This window comes from Saimiri boliviensis, chromosome 5 (assembly GCF_048565385.1).
Source record: "Saimiri boliviensis isolate mSaiBol1 chromosome 5, mSaiBol1.pri, whole genome shotgun sequence".
Taxonomy (NCBI): Eukaryota; Metazoa; Chordata; class Mammalia; order Primates; family Cebidae; genus Saimiri; species Saimiri boliviensis.
The window spans coordinates 3,745,413-3,763,259 of NC_133453.1; the positions used below are offsets into that span (position 1 = coordinate 3,745,413).

At 40.6% G+C, this 17,847-nt stretch overlaps 1 protein-coding gene across 6 annotated transcripts in view; it reads right to left on the bottom strand.

The window, feature by feature from the left end:
• The window catches only part of UBE2F (ubiquitin conjugating enzyme E2 F (putative)), an 83,213-nt gene that overhangs the window by 46,800 nt on the left and 18,566 nt on the right, over nucleotides 1-17,847 (bottom strand). For 2 of the 6 annotated variants that reach the window (XM_074398774.1, XM_039469757.2), the window contains exons 3-4: nucleotides 15,704-15,733; nucleotides 8,385-8,450 (exon numbers count right to left, since the gene is read on the bottom strand). In XM_074398774.1, the coding sequence (XP_074254875.1) occupies nucleotides 8,385-8,450; nucleotides 15,704-15,733 (96 nt within the window). Of the gene's footprint in view, nucleotides 1-8,384; nucleotides 8,516-15,703; nucleotides 15,734-17,847 lie in introns of all 6 variants that reach the window. The other 4 variants (XM_074398775.1, XM_074398776.1, XM_074398778.1 and 1 more) reach the window with 3 other exon arrangements.

The following is a 17,847-nucleotide window of genomic DNA, read 5'->3' on the forward strand; positions in this document are numbered from 1 at the left end:
TCTTTATCAGATGATGAGGTAGCCTACTCAGTAGGCACAGTAAACATAGAAGCATCACACCAGCCAAATTCTTGGAAGGGGCATGGAAAGAGCAGTGAATGTTTTCCTGATGAAAATTAAGAGAATGCTTCAGCAGATAACTGACATTTCAAACATCCACATCACATTTCTATTCCACATCAGAAGAGAATTGCCATCTGTCTTTTTAAGATTATTTGAAAGAAAAGATTCCACCAAAACAAAACAAAACAAAACAAAACAAACCTGTGTGTCTTCAAATGTGTTCCCCTCATAATGGTTATCTCTATACTAAAATTAAAATCAAGCTAGAAAGAACCAGGGATGAGAGTATAAATTTTATGTGTCTGAAACCTTTACATATTAACGATAAACTACATGTAAGCTACTACATGGTCAGGATGCTGGTCAAGGCAATAGGTCTACTCCAGTGCTCTGCTCTATTTCCTCATCTTTTTACATGTCCAAGACTATTTAAATGTTGTTCCAAAAGATTCATGCATCAGCTGGGCATGGTGGCTCACGCCTTTAATCTCAGCATTTTGGGAGGCTGAGGCAGGCTGATTATTTGAGGTCAAGAGTTTGAGACCAACCTGGGCAACATAATGAAACCCCGTTTCTACTAAAAATACAAAAAAAAAAAAAAAAAAAAAATTGCTGGGTGTGGTGATGCATGCCTATAATCCCAGCTATTTGGGAGGCTGAGGCAGGAGAATCACTTGAACCTGGAAGGCAGGGGTTATAGTGAGCTGAGATTGCACCACTGCACTCCCCTCAAAAAAAAAAAAAATTGGGATATTCCTTTATTACACTTTCAGAAACTTCTTCCATAGTTCCAAAGCTCTCTCAAAAAAACCAAATATGACGGAGACAGCAGATAAATCCACTAAACATTTATGAATCGATGTAAGCTGTGCATTTATCATCAGGCATCAGATAGGGAGTTTTATAAATCACATTTTCAAAATAAGAAAACACGAATAATATAATGACTGATACATTCTAAAACAAATTTAGAGGAACACACACCTAACTATATAAGATTTATAATCTAGTTATAGAAGTCTCTAATCAGAATTTTTTCTGTATGGAATATCAATAAAAACTCTTTAAAAAACACCACATATCTGATAAAGGATTTATATCAAGGTATATAAGGAAAGTTTACAACTTAATAATGATAAGGTACTCAATCATAAAATGGGCAAAATATTTGAAGACACACTTGAACAAAGAAGATACACAGCAGCCAGGCGTGGTGGCTCACGCCTGTAATCCCAGCACTTTGGGAGGCCGAGGCGGGTGGATCACGAGGTCAAGAGATCGAGACCATCCTAGTCAACATGGTGAAACCCCGTCTCTACTAAAAATACAAAGAATTAGCTGGGCATGGTGGTGCGTGCCTGTAATCCCAGCTACTCAGGAGGCTGAGGCAGGAGAACTGCGTGAACCCAGGAGGCGGAGGTTGCGGTGAGCCGAGATCGCGCCATTGCACTCCAGCCTTGTTAACAAGAGCAAAAACTCCATCTCAAAAAAAAAAAAAAAAAAAGATAGCAAACGAGCAAAAGATAAGATCAATATCATTAGAGAAATTCAAGGTAAAGTTATAATGAGATATATACCTACCAGAACAGGTAAAATTTGAAAAGAATGACAATAGCAGTTGTTGGTAAGAATATAGAGTAACTGGAATTCTCATTCATTGCTAGTAGGAATGTAACTTTGGAAAACTTAATGGTGGTAGTTTTATAAAGTTAAACTTACTCTTACCACATGGCCCAGTAATTCAACTGCTTTGTATTTACCCAGAAGTAAAAACATACTGGCAAATGAAGACCTGCACACAAAAGTTTACAGCAGCTTTATGTACAATGGCCCCAAAGTGGAAACAACACAAAGGTTCATCCACTGGTGAACAGGTACATAAATTGGTATGTGTCCATACAACAGAATATAACTCATCGATACAAAATACTGATTAATAACATGGGTGAAACTCAAAAACATTAGATTAAGTAAAAGAATGTAACGTATGGCTGGTCGTGGTGGCTCATGCCTGTAATCCCAGCACTCTGAGAGGCCGAGGCAGGCGGATCACGAGGTCAAGAGATCAAGACCATCCTGGCCAACATGGTGAAACACCATCTCTAATAAAAAATACAAAAATTAGCTGGGTGTGGTGGCGTGCACCAGTAGTCCCAGCTAATTGGGAGGCTGAAGCAGGAGCATTGATTGAATCCGGGGGGTGGAGGTTGCAGTGAGCCAAGATCGTGTCACTGCACTCCAGCCTGGTGCCTGGCAACAGAGCAAGACTCTGCCTCAAAAAAAAAAAAAAAAAAAGAATGTAACTTACATCTCAATCAACGTTACTTTTAAAAACACTAAAATAGATAATATACACACCAATGATCTAGGTTCTACTTTAAGAAGCTAAAAAAAGAAAAGTAAAACCAAAGTATTAGGAAGGAAATAATAAGAGCAGAAATAAATGAAATGGGCAAACAATTGAGAAAAAAGTCAGTTCTTTGCAAAATCAACTGTATAAACCTTCAGCTAATGTGATCAAGAAAAGTGAGAAGCCACAAATTACTGTATCAGTCATGAAAAAGGAGGTATCAATATTAAGTCTTACAGATATTTGTAGACTAGCAAGAATATTCTGGGCCTGATGTGGTAGCCCACGCTTGTAATCCCAGCACTTTGGGAGGCCAAGGCAGGTGGATCACTTGAGGCCAGGAGTCTGAGAACAGCCTGGCCAACATGGTGAAACCCCCGTCTCTACTAAAAATACAAAAATTAGCTGGTTGTGGTGGTGTGCGCCTGTAATTCCAGCTACTCAGGGGGCTGAGGCAGGAGAATCGGTGGAACCCAGGAAGTGGAGGTTGCAGTGAGCTGAGATTGCACCACTGCACTCCAGCCTGGGCAACAGAGGGAGACTCCACCTCAAAAAAAAAAAAAAAAAAAAAAAGAATAACATTGAAATACACTATGTGTTTCAAAATAAGTACTAAATAAAGCTGCAATAATTAAAACAGTGTGGTACTAGCCTAAGGGTAAACACAGATCAACGGAACAGAAACAGAATCAAGTCCAAAAAATAAAACTACACATACATAGTCAATGCTTTTTGGTCAAAGTATCAATGAAGAAAGGAAGGCCTTTTTGTTGAAACACCTGGCTGTCTATATAGATAAAAGTAAATCTCAACCTCTGTCTTACTCCATATACAAAAATCAATTCAAGATGGATCATGGACCTTAACATAAAACCTAGAATCACAAACCTTCTAGAAAAAAACACAGGAGTATATATTTACAAGCTCCGGGTAAGCAAAAATTTATTGGACAGGACACAAAAGGCACAAACTATAAAAAAAAACTGATAAATTACACATCATAAAAATTAAACTGCCAGGTGTGGTAGCTCATGCCAGTAATCTCAGCACTTTGAAGGCCAGTGTGGGCAGATCACTTCAGACAAGAGTTTGAGACCAGCCTGGCCAACACAGTGAAACTGCATCTCTACTAAAATTACAAAAATTAGTTGGGCATGGTGCCACACACCTGTAATCCCAGCTATTCAGGAGGCTGAGGCATGAGAATCGCTTGAACCTAGTAGGAGGCAGAGGTTTCAGCGAGCTGAGATTGTACCACTGCACTCCAGCTGGAGCAACAGAGCAAGACTGTCTGAAAAAAAAAAAAAAGTTCTCCTCAACAAAAGAGAGCATTCAAAAAAATGAGTAGAAAAGTCACAGAGTAGGAGAAAATATTTGCAGCTCATGTGTATGACAAAGAACTTGTATTCAGAGCACAGCACATAACAAAAAGATTTTTTAGGCCAAAAGACTGGGGCACTTCAGAAAAGACAATGTATAAATGGCCGGTAAATATATGAGAAGATATTTCACATCATTTGTCACTGGGAAATGCAAATAAAAACCCCAATGATATACTATGTCACACCCAAATGTTATGTGTATAGAACAATGGAAACTTCTCATACAGTGCTGGTGAGGGTATGGCACAACCACAGTGGAAAGTTTCTTCAAAAGTTAAACATATTATCTTTCCTATGACTCAGAAATTCCACTCTTAGGTCAAATTAAAGAGAAAGGAAATCTAATGAACATGAAAAACTTGTAAAAGAAAGCTCACAGCAGTCAAAGCTTATAGCTTTTGGATTATTGATATTAGCCAAAAACTAGAAACTACTCAAATATCTATCACGAAGATAAACAAATTATGGCATATTCATTAAAATTCCACAAAAAAGGAATACTGATTCACACATTTGTAAATTTAAAACTATGTTAAGTGAAAGAAGCCAGAGACAAAGAGTACATATATAAGATTCCATTTTCACATAAAAAATTCAAGAACAAGCAAAACTAATTTATTGAAATAAAAATCAGAAAGGAATTTTAGATGGAGGTGTAGGGGGCAAGGAATTGGCTGCAAAGAGGCAGAAAGAAACTTTGGGAATGATGGAAATGTTTTTCATCTTTATTGGCGTTATTACTACATATGTGTATACATTTTCCAAATGTAGGCTATACATTTCAAATTAGTACATTTTATTGTTTATAATTTTATAGCTCAGTAAAACTGATTTTAAAAATTAAAATTAAAATTTGAAAAACTGTCATTGTTATTTAAACCACGTTCCCTTCAGCCTAAAACCATCACCACCATCACAGCAGGGCAGGATGAGATGACCTCCATCTACATGTGAGCCAGGCCACTTACTGAACAGGCCCAGTTTTTCAAACTGTCTCACTAACTTCACAGAAGACTCCATGGGGATTTCAGGCTTTGAAGTTTTTGTTTTGTTTCATTTCACTTTTACTACATTTTCTTGTTTTGTGAGATGATGTGGACACTTCTTTTTCAAAATTCAGTCCCTTTCTTTTCCCCACCACCAAATTAAATTTCCATGTTTTTTCTCTAAAGAGTCTATTTGTTTCCAATCATGAGCAATCATTCCAAAATCCAATAAAACCACTAAAATGTTACCAAGTGTGAATGAACAGGAGACAGATAAAAGAGGTGTGAGCTGGAAATGTAGATGTGATTCCTCCACTCGTGACAATTCTAACTCCCAGATCATAGGTAATACTGAGTTTTCAACCCTAGCCCCAGGATTACTGGCTACAAATAAGTCCGTTTCAAAATCACTTTATTTCATATATTGTTAAAACTTCACAACTTAGGCCTATCACTGTAATTTGCTTTCAATATGAAGAGAAGCATGATTTCAAAAAAAAAAATTTTTTTTAACTATGATATGAAGCAAGTGTTTAGGGTTGGGATATCCCAGCCACACTTCTCTTAATAATCAAAGGGCAGGCATCACCACAGCTTTCCAACTGATGGACATCACAAAATAAGGGTACATACACAGTATTTAAAAAGCATGCTGTGCACAGCTCAATGTTAATGGCCCTGATGTACGCTTAGGAAAAATACGAATGGTAAGGCATTAAGTATTTACAAGTAACAAGACACAAGTTACTTTTATTAAAAAAAATTTTTTTTGAGACAGTGTCTTAGTCTGTAGCCCAGGCTGGAGTTCGGCACGCCAATCTCAGCTTACTGCAACCTCTGCCTCCTTGGTTCAAGTGATTCTCCTGCCTCAGCCTCCTGAGTAGCTGGGATTACAGGCACACACCTGGCTAATTTTTTTTTTTTTTTTGTATATTTAGTAAAATCAGGGTTTCACCGTGTTGGGCAGGCTAGTCTCGAACTCTGGACCCCAAGTGATCCACCCGCCTCGATCTCCCAGAGTGCTGGAATTACAGGAGCAACCAACTGTGCCAGGCCACAAGTTACTTTTTAATCTGACGAAACAGTTAAAACTATAACAATTATGTTCCATTTTCAAGGACAATTATAAGGCCAACATCAAAGATGCTGTCATAGATGTAATCTCAATAATCACAATGTTAATGTGATTCAGTAAAAAATTTAAGGCCGGGCGCGGTGGCTCAAGCCTATAATCCCAGCACTTTGGGAGGCCGAGGCGGGTGGATCACGAGGTTGAGAGATCGAGACCATCCTGGTCAACATGGTGAAACCCCGTCTCTACTAAAAATACAAAAAATCAGCTGGACATGGTGGCGTGTGCCTGTAATCCCAGCTACTCAGGAGGCTGAGGCAGGAGAATTGCTTGAACCCAGGAGGTGGAGGTTGCGGTGAGCTGAGATCGCGCCATTGCACTCCAGTCTGGGTAACGAGCGAAACTCTGTCTCAAAAAAAAAAAAAAAAAATTTTTCAGTTAAAAAATAAGGGGGGCTGGGTGCCATGGCTCACACCTGTAATCCCAGCACTTTGGGAAGCCAAGGCAGGCAGATTACCTGAGGTCAGGAGTTTGAGGCCAGCCTGGCCAACACAGTGAAATCCCATCTCTACTAAAAATACAAAAATTAACTGGGCGTGGTGACACATGCCTATAATCCCAGCTACTCAGAAGGCTGAGGCAGGAGAATCACTTGAACACAGAAGGCAGAGGTTGCAGTGAGCCAAGAACCACTGCACTCCAGCCTGGGCAGCAGAGTGAGACTCGGTCTCAAAAAAAAAAAAAAAAAAAAAAGCCAGGTGTCATGGCTCATGCCTGTAATCCCAGCACTTTGAGAGGCCAAGGCAGGCAGATCACGAGGTCAGGAGATCGAGACCATCCTGGCCAACGTGGTGATGAAATCCCATCTCTTAAAAAGAAAAAAAAAATTGGCGGGGAAAGAAACATTTATCCAGAGGCAAGACTTGCCTGAAACCGAATCACGTGACAGTAAAGAACCTGGAAAAGTCAACAAACATCTTTGAGTGGCCAAGGACCACAAAGCCCAGGCTTGGAATGGGCAGAGACACAGAATCCCTAATAGCCACCGAAAATGCCCTAGAAAGGCAGATGAAAGAAAATATTTTACTATAAACACACAAGTCTGAAATTTGTAAACAGAGAACCAATCTTAATCACTACAATAATTTCTGAGAATACTCCACATTACTTAACAGAATAGTAAATGATGTCCATAACAGTGAACTTGAGTCACCAGGAAAGCATTAGAGTGTGCTCAATACCTCTCGTCAAAAACAGCACAATATGCAATGTGTTTTAGGAAGGAGTTTTCATCATTTCACAGTTTAAAGTCCTTCACTACATTTATCTATAGAGGTCAGACATGTGGAACACCGCACTTTCTAATGATGGTGCTCTTATGTGGCATAAAGTGCAGCTGATAGAAAACATAATAAAAGAAATATATGTCTATATAATGATGGTGTTCTAGTATTAACTACTATACTCAAGTACTCTCCTCATCTTAGAGGAATCAGTATTAACTGATTTATACTCCCAGAGCCCTTTGTGGAACCATCACATAGATAAAATGGAATTTCTTAAAGTTTTCAAGCATATTTTGAAACCAGGATTTCTTGTGCTATTATTATCAAACATCTTCCACAGAAAAAGCCCATCCTACCTACAGAGAGACAAGGCCAGGACTTATTCATGGGTTCATTGTCACCTACCAGAATCCTATATTGTTTTCCACATTTTAATTAGCTAGTGACTAACAATTCTCAGTTTCTCACTACCTTTCCATCCCCCAAATAAAATAACATCCTATATTTCCACCACAAAACACTCTTCCCTCTTAATTCCCCACAGCAGCATCGACTGGTTGCCATTCACTGTCCAACATAAACACCAGTGGGTTGTGAAGTGTGGGAATCTGCAGCTCTTAGAGCTGCATTGTAACTAGAAAATATACAAGTCCTCCTCTTGCTGCCCACTTTGACCAAGAAGAAATATGTTGCCATGCTGGGGCAGCTTGGAGATTAGACACTATCAGCCTTACTGAAGACAGCTGGTCATCTTCTTTCTATCTGCTTCTTTGTGCCAGACCCTGGGCTTAAGTGCTTTACCCACACTCTCTGTTTAATCCTCACAACTGTCGTACGAGATAGGTCCTATTTGATCCCTACTTTGCAGATGGGCAGGCTGTGGCTAAGAGGTTAAGCAACTTTTAACCAAGGTCACACTATTCCTACGTAGGGGAGCAGGATTGGAAAGCACTTATGACTTCTAAGCCCACACTCTTCACCATACACCAACCGCCTCAGCTGTCATTAACCTTAGTTACATTTATTCATCTTTATTGAGAGTGTACACTGAATACCTTGAATTCACTTTACTATGCTTTTTTCCTTCACTATCAAGTATGTATCTTATCTTCACATGAAATGGTTATTAATGTGTTAATTTCTTAAAAGCTAGAGGATAAACCAAGGCAAAGATTACAGGTATGGGCAGCCTTTACAATTTGCTGTTTGAAATATCTTTAATACTTAAGTATGTAAGAATATTACCTGGGGTTACTGTTAGCTGAAAACAATGAAGCTTGTTTGGATCAGGAAAATGCACTTTACATGTACCTGCAAAAGAAACAGCACATCAGGAAGGTCTGGCGGTGAGCAGCGGTCCAGATGACGAGGCAAACCTTTGAACACATGTAAATTTAGTGGTGTTAGAGGGATTCATATGGCTTATGGAAAGTTGGTAGATCTCGCTCCCTATTTGTCTAATAACAATTGTGCCAATACTCTAAAAGTGCAAACCAATGGTTTTTGTCACGTGTTTTTCTCCTTATAGTCTTTTACTAGTTAATTCCACATGCAGATGTTTTCCTTCAACCTTTAAATGGTCACTAAATATAGAGATCTTCCCATTAATTTCAAGAATTATGCTACTGTACTTTAACAAAAAGAAACCATATCTCAGGGAGATTAATATACGCAGGCAAAGACTAACTAAACACACACAAAAAAACAGGAAAGAACCCAGGTCAACTCTTCCCCTAGCACCAAAGACATTCAGTCACCATGGTAAATGGAAGTTAAAAAGAAGGGTGCTGGTCAGGTGCGGTGCCTTATGCCTATAATCCCAGCACTTTGGGAGGTCGAGGCAGGAGGATCACTTGAGGTCAGGAGTTCAAGACCAGCCTGGCTAACTTGGTGAAACCCTGTTTCTACTAAAAATACAAAAAAATTAGCCAGACGTGGTGGCATGCACCTGTAATCCTACCTACTTGGGAGGCTGAGGCAGGAGAATCGCTTGAACCTGGGAGGCGGAGGTTGAAGTGAGCCAAGATCAAGACTGCGCCACTGCATTTCAGCTTGGGCAACAAGAGCGAAACTCCGTCTCAAAAGAAGAAAAAGAAGGATGCTGCCCCGGAGTTAGCTCTCACCCAGAGTTTACCATGATAATTTGTCTCTTTAAAAAATACCTTTACGGCCAGGTGCGGTGGCTCATGCCTGTAATCCCAGCACTTTGAGAGGCCGAGGCAGGTGGATCACGAGGTCGAGAGATCAAGACCATCCTGGTCAACATGGTGAAACCCCGTCTCTACTAAAAATACAAAACATTAGCTGGGCATGGTGGCGCGTGCCTGTAATCCCAGCTACTCAGGAGGCTGAGGCAGGAGAATTGCCTGAACCCAGGAGGTGGAGGTTGCGGTGAGCCGAGATCGCGCCATTGCACTCCAGCCTGGGTAACAGGAGCGAAACTCCGTCACACACACACACACACACAAAAAAAAACCTTTACTACCTAAGTGGTAAATCAGCTTTCTTTATTGGTAAAATAATGTTCTACTGACCCAGATGGCAATGTTCTGTGCCCACTGATCCAAATCACAAGAGCCCTGAATCAGAACAAAGTGTTCCCATGGCAGGGGAACTACTGGCTGCTGGTGCTGGCCAGGGAAGTTGGTTGCATCCCACCCATATCTCCCTCAAACAAACGACACATGGCTAATTACCAACAGAAAAAATACCCAGGGAATCTGGAAAGAATATATATATGTAGAAATTTTCTGTATCTATAAAATCAGAAAATACTGTGCTAAACTTTATTTTTTTAGACAGGGTCTCACTCTGTTGCCTGGGCTGGAATACAATGGCATGATGCCAGCTCACTGTAACCTTTGCCTCCCAGGCTCAGGTGATCCTCCAACCTCAGCCTCCTGAGTAGCAAGGACTGCAGGTGCACACCACCACACCTGGCTAATTTTTATATTTTTTGTAGAGACAGGTTTTCAGTATGTTACCCAGGCTGGTCTCGAACTCCCATACTCAAGTGACCTACTCACGTTGGCCCCCGAAAATGCTAGGATTACATTCATGGGCCACCACAACAGGCCTATGCTAAACTTCTCAGTTCACCACTGCTGGTGAACTAAACATGGAAAAACCAGGAAAGAATTCAGGTCAAATTTCTACTATGTTCTCCTAGCACCACAGACATTTACAGTCACCATAGCAAATGCAAGTTAAAAAGAAGGGTGCCAGCTGGGTGCAGTGGCTCATATCTGTAATCCCAACACTCTGGGAGGCTGAGGTGGGCAGTTCACAAAATCGGTAATTTGAGACCTGCCTGACCAACATGGTGAAACCCCATCTCTACTAAAAATACAAAAATTAGCTGGGCGTGGTGGCAAGCGCCTGTAGTCCCAGCTACTCGGGAGGCTGAAGCAGGAGAATTACTTGAACTCGGGAGGCGGAGGTTGCAGTGAGCCAAGATTGCGCCACTGCCCTCCAGCCTAGCACCTGGCGACGGAGCAAGACTATGTCTCAGAAAAAAAAAAAAAAAGAAGAAGAAAAAGAAGAGGAGAAGAAGAAGAATGCTGCCCAGGAATTAGCTCCCACCCAGAGTTTACTATATTTTGTCTTTCTAATTTTTCTGAGTTTTTTTTAGAAGACTTTTTATGTTTTTTAAAAGTTTTCTTACAAGTTCCACCAAAAGAATTTGCTTAGTTTGGCAATGATATAAATCTTCATCAAAATCAGGACATTTCAAATTTCTATGCAGAGGTAGCCTTAGAGACCATCGAGTCCAACATCCTCAATTAGGAGACATGAGTGGAAGGTCCAGAGAGGTTTGGTGACTAGCTCAAGATCACACAAGTTATCAGCAGAAGCAAAGCTAATCCCTACATTAACTAGTTCATGACCTCTTCCCCTACTGCATGCCTCATTCCTCTCAGTACTTAGTAACATGTTAAGACATGGGACACCTGTACATACATACAAACAAGTAACACAGGACTGTTAGTGGGGTTTCCTTTCCAGTGAAAATTGCCTAGAAAAGCAAGAAGCAGTCTTAGAGGTGACAACGTCACAGTCCTTACTTCAGAAATAAAAAAACTGGGGCCAAAGAGCTCAAGACTTTCCCAAAAATTACACACTTAAAACTTTGTGTGAAATACTTAAAATGGGCTTTATTTTTCCTAATTTTAACTTGAAAAGATAAATGCCATCCTTCTAGTGAGTTCTAAGTAACAAAAACATATAATTATGATTTGGGAAATGTTTCAACCATTAGTTGACATTGGCATCATGTATTTGTTTTTTTAATACTTAGCATTCTCCTTTGTTTTAACAGACAGATGCAGAAACCAATAGCTCCAAAAAAGCTGGCCCACCAAGAATAAGGAAATTGTCAAAGTAGATTAAAAAGCAATAAAACTATGCCAGGCACAGTGGCTCAAGCCTGTAATCCCAGCACTTTTGGAGGCTGAGGTGGGCGGATCACTTGAGGTCAGAAGTTGAAGACTAGCCTGCCCAACATGGCCAAACCCCATCTCTACTAAAAATACAAAAATTAGCTGGGCATGATGGCAGGTGCCTGTAATCCCAGCTACTCTGAAGGCTGAGGCAGGAGAATCACTTGAATCCAAGAGGTGGAGGTCACAGTGAGCTGAGATTGAGCCACTGCACGCCAGCCTAGGCAAGAGAGCAAGACTCCGTTTCAAAAAGAGGTTAAGTTCTAAGAAAAAAATGTTAACTGTCAGGTTTTTGTTCTAGTTCAATGCAAGGGCTTTATTAAAACTAGAATTAAGCTTTTTTATCTACATGTAGGCATGCACTATCTGAGCCCCTAATAATATTTCAGTTTACCTAAAAGAATTTTTTTTTTTTTTTTTTCAGAGAAAATTCTACAAACTTGCATGTACAGAGCTCCAAACTAGTTCTCAATAGTTACTAAGTGGCACTGATACAAGGCAAGTTATTTTGTTTGCCTTTGTAAATATTTTAGGAAGATAATTAAACAGATAGTAAAGGGTTATTCATTGGTGGCTTCCTGTTTTCTCTTCAGAATAATGAGACATACTTTTGGAAAGCATGGCTTACTTGTACAAACTGATATAACTTACCCCCTCTTTGATTAGGAGAGAAGGTAGGGAGAAAAATGAAAGAAGAGGCAGGGAGCATGCTGTCTTAATATCTGACACCATAGTGACAGGGCTAGAAAGATGTGCCATGCTTCCTTCAAACCTAAGGGATGCAGTTAGAATCCTGATTTGAAAGCCAGTCATAAAATTTTGTTGTTTTCACAAGTACAGTCTGTGGGTTAAAAACCAACAATTTCTGTAAGACACGTATCAAGGATGAATGAAACATTTATAAGTGGAATATTTTCCGTGGTTTCGATTAAACTTCTACATATTTTGGCCATGCACAGTGGCTCATGCCTATAATCTCAGCACTTTGGGAGGCCAAGGCATGAGGATCACTTGAGCCCAGGAGTTTGAGACCATCTGGGCAACACAAGAGTTTCCATCTTTACAAAAAAATAATAATTTTTAAAAATTGGGTGTGGTGGCATGCACCTGAGGTCTCAGGTGCTCAGAAGGCTGAGGTGGGAAGATCACTTGAGCTCAGGTGGCTGAGGCTGCAGTGAGCTGCACTCATGCCATTGTACTCCAGCTTGGGCAATAAAGAGACACCCTGTCTCAAAAAAAAAAAAAAAAAAAGTTTACATGGATATACAGGCTCAAGTTGGGGGCCTATGAGAAGATAAGAAGGGAGAGAAAAGCAGAGAATTATTTTATTTTATTTTTATTAGGAAAATGTCTTAGTAAAAGGGAACAGTATAATGAACTCATTCCCCCTCTTCAACATTTTGTCAATCTTGCTTGTCTATCCTGTCCCCACACAGTTAGTTGTCTTCCTGTACCATTGTAAAGCAAACCACTTCATCTGTAAATACTTCAGTGAGTAGAAAGATAACATTTTTTTGAGACAGAGTCTCACTCCATTGCCCAGGCTGGAGTGCAGTGGAGCAATCTCGGCTCACTGCAACCTCTACCTCCCAGGTTTAAGCAATTCTCCTGCCTCAGCCTACCAAGCAGTTGGGATTACAGGTGCATACCACCATGCCTGGCTAATTTTTGTACTTTTAGTAGAGAATGGATTTCACCATTTGACCAAGCTAGTGTCAAACTCCTGACCTCAAATGATACACCTGCTTCAGCCTCCCAAAGTGCTAGAAATACAGGTGTGAACCACCGCGTCCAGCCAGAAAGATAACCTTTTAACAGAATCTCAAGATACTGCCTCATTTCCAAGTTGAAGAAAACTTTGAGATCAAGCAATCCAGTGACTTTTAAAACACTTTTGAAGGAGATCCACGGTAAGGAACATATTTTATATCACAACTCACTATACCTATCCATAAATTCTGTATGTTAAAAATAATCGACTGGGTGCAGTGGCTCATGCCTATAATCCTAGCACTTTGGGAGGCCAAGGTGGGTGGATCACATGAGGTCAGGAGTTCAAGGCCAGCCTGGCCATCATGGTGAAACCCCATCTTTAAAAAAATAATAATAAAAATCTTTTGGCTGGGTGTGGTGCCTCACATCTGTAATCCCAGCACTTTGGGAGGTCAAGGCAGGCGGATCACTTGAGCCCAGGAGTTCGAGATCAGTCTGGCCAAAATGGCAAAAACCCAAATCTGCTAAAAATACAAAAATTAGCCTGGCATGGTGTGCGCCTGTGATCCCAGCTACTCAGGAGGCTGAGGGGCAAGAATAGCTTGAACTCAGAAGGCAGAGGTTGCAATGAACCAAGATCTCACCACTGCACTCCAGTCTGGGTGACAGAGCAAGACTGTCTCAAAAATAATTTTTTAAGAAACATTAAGGCCGGGCACAGTGGCTCAAGCCTGTAATCCCAGCACTTTGGGAGGCCGAGGCAGGTGGATCACGAGGTCAAGAGATCGAGACCATCCTGGTCAACACGGTGAAACCCCGTCTCTACTAAGAATACAAAAAATTAGCTGGGCATGGTGGCATGTGCCTGTGATCCCAGCTACTCAGGAGGCTGAAGCAGGAGAATTGCCTGAACCCAGGAGGCGGAGGTTGCGGTGAGCCGAGATCGCGCCATTGCACGCCAGCCTGGGTAACAAGAGCAAAAAACTCTGTCTCAAAAAAAAAAAAGAAACATTACATACTTACCCTCTCAAACTGACTTTACAACCATGTAGAGGATGCAGCCCACCATTATCTTTCCAACTTCAGATGGAGGCTGGAATGGGCCCTGTCCTGCCCCATGTCATAGATCCCTCCAATCTAAACCTAAGTCCTCTCTAACACTCACCCAAATCAGCAGAGCCATATGAAATATTCCACCGTCATCCACAGACAGCCTCAGCCTCAGAACTAATTTTAAAGCAAGTATGATGATAAAAAGTTATAATTCAAAAATTACTGAAATGATCAAAGCTTTCAGACTTTAATTACCTTTTGAAATAATCAAGGGTTTGGAATAAGATAAATGATAGAGAAAAAAAGAATATATGACATATATTATGCAAGTAAACTGTCTGATAAAGGGGCTTTCCGAGTGTACCGTGCTCACGAGTGAAGACTGCATGCTGGCCCTGGGTGTCTGGGCAGAAATGATCAAGAAAGATGGACAGCCACTGATGGCAAGGCAGTACAGCCACCCCTCAAACAGGGGACAAGTTACAAATGAGCACTCTACCAAAAAGCTGGTATCATCCTTAACAAAAATAAAACTGATTTATATACTTTTCCACTCAAAGTGGATGTGAGACAGAATGCATGTGGAAGAGGCACAAAACCTAACCAAATGCACCTCTGCTATGCTAAGGAGAGATAGAAAGCACTCAGAAAGATGGCAGAAACTTACTTGTTTTTTAACTTTTTAAATTTATTTTATTTTATTTTATTTTATTTTTACTTTTTTTTTTTTTTTTTTAAGACAGAGTCTCATTCTGTCACCCAGGCTGGAGTGTAATGGCATGATCTTGGCTCACTACAACTTCCAACTCTTGGGTTCAAGCAACTCTAGTGCCTTAACCTCCCAAGTAGCTGGGACTACAGGCATGCACGACCAGGCCCAGCAAATTTTTTTTTTCTTTCAGATGGAGTCTCACTCTGTGACCAAGGTTGGAATGCAACAGCATGATCTTGGCTCACTGCAACCTATCCACCTCCCAGGTTCAAGTGATTCTCCTGCCTCAGCCTCCCGAGTAACTAGGACTACAGGCACACACCACCATGCCCAGGTAATTTTTGTATTTTACTAGTAGAGATGGGGTTTCACCGTGTTGGCCAAGCTGGTCTCAAACTACTGACCTCAAGTGATCCAGCTGCCTTGGCCTCCTGAAGTGCTGAGATTATCAGACTAAGTCATCACACCTGGCCCATCTTCTTTTTATTAGACACTTGAAAAAAATCCTACCTTTTCAAACAAAATTAAAAATCATTTCTAACAAACAAGAAAAACAGGTTTTTTGCTATACAAAGTTATTAAAACATAAAAAGTTTTCTTCATGCAATTATTTCACAGTACTTAGTGTTTGGGGATGCTATACTTACAAGGTAAATTAGCTTCAAGTTCTGCAACCTCTGTAGAAACAAAGAAATTATTGTTAATATTAGTTAATTACTCCACATAAAATCACCAGTTCTAAATTGGCAATTTCCTCTAGAACAATGAAAAAATGAATAAATAAACTGAATGAACTGAATGAAACCTGCTCTAAAGTTAGATTTTAAGCCATTTAGCTACTTTCAGATATATAAAGTGACTTTTAGAATGCCAACAAATTCAGTCAAAAGTCCTTGAATATTCACTTTAATGTAAAAAAAAAAAAAAAATTAGCGCCGGGCGCGGTGGCTCAAGCCTGTAATCCCAGCACTTTGGGAGGCCGAGGCGGGTGGATCACGAGGTCGAGAGATCAAGACCATCCTGGTCAACATGGTGAAACCCCGTCTCTACTAAAAATACAAAAAATTAGCTGGGCATGGTGGCACGTGCCTGTAATCCCAGCTACTCAGGAGGCTGAGACAGGAGCATTGCCTGACCCCAGGAGGAGGAGGTTGCGGTGAGCCGAGATCGCGCCATTGCACTCCAGCCTGGGTAACAAGGGCAAAACTCCGTCTCAAAAAAAAAAAAAAAAAAAAAAAAATTAATAATTTTTTGTATTTTTAGTAGAGACGGGGTTTCACCATGTTGACCAGGATGGTCTCGATCTCTTGACCTCGTGATCCACCCGCCTCGGCCTCCCGAAGTGCTGGGATTACAGGCTTGAGCCACGGCGCCCGGCTACAGTGTTTTTAATAGTGGTTCCGAGTACTGGAATGAATCCTCTCAAAATCTGATCTATATGCACCTGGTGTCTATGTCTGTTCCCAGTGCTATCTTTCAGTTACCCCCTCATAGCTACATTTCCTGGCCCCAGTCCTCTGCCCCAGGGCCTCAGACAACCCAGTCCCTCTTCCACCAGTCACTCTGGTGTTTAAGCCCAGTACCCCTCTGCAGGACAAAACTGCAACCCGTGCCCCCCTCCCACCCACACAATCCTGCTCACCACTTCTATTCAACACAGTATTTATTGGGAATAAATTTAAGGGAATAAATACTGAAAACTGTAAAACACTGATGAAAGACATTAAAGAAGACACAAATAAATACATGGAAAGATATAACATGTTCATGTATTGGAAGAATTAATATTGCTAAAATGTCCACACTACCCAAAGCAATCTACAGATTCAAGGTAATCCCTATCAAAATTCCAATGGCATTTTTCCAGAAATAGAAAAAAAAAAAATTCTAAAATTCATCTGAGATCACAAAATACCCTGAAAAACCAAAGTAACTTGAGAAAGAACAAAGTCATAGGCACCATACTTTCTGATTTCAAAGCTATAGAAATCAAAACAGCACAGTACTGGCATAAAAACAGACACATAGAACAGAATAGAGAGTCCGGAAATAAACCTAAGCATATATAAGTCAACTAATTTATGACACAGCTCCAAGAAAACACCATGGGAAAAGGCTAGCTCCTTCAATAAATGCTGTTGGGAAAACTGGATATTCACATGCAAGGGAATAAAATTGGCTCCTTATCTTATACGAACACAAAAAATCAACTCAAAATGGATTAAAGGCTTAAATGTAAGACCTGAAAGTATAAAACTCCCAGAAGATAGGGAATAAGTTCCTTGACATGGGCCTTGGCAATGACTTTTTAATATCACACCAAAAGCTCAGGCAACAAAAGCAAAATAAGCAAGTGAGAATACATCAAACTAAAAAGCTTCTGTACAGTAAGGGAAACAATCAGCAAAGCAAAAAGGTAGCCTATGTGCCAGGCATAGTGGTTCACGCCACTAATTCTAACACTCTGCAAGGCCGGGTCTGTAGACAGCTTGATCCCAAGAGTTTAAGACCTACCTGGGCAACATGGCAAAAACTTTTTTTTAACAAAAAGCGCAAAAGTTAATGGGGCATGGTGGCACACACCTATAGTCCCAACTGCTCAAGATGTTGAAGTGGGAGGATCACCTGAGCCTGGGAGGTCGAGGCTGCAGTAAGCCAGGACCACACCACTGCACTCTACCCTGGGTGACAGAGTGAGACCCTGTCTCAAAAAAAGAAAAGAAAAGGTAGTCTATGAATTGCGAGAAAATATTTACAAATCATATATTCAATAAAGGATCACTATCTAAAA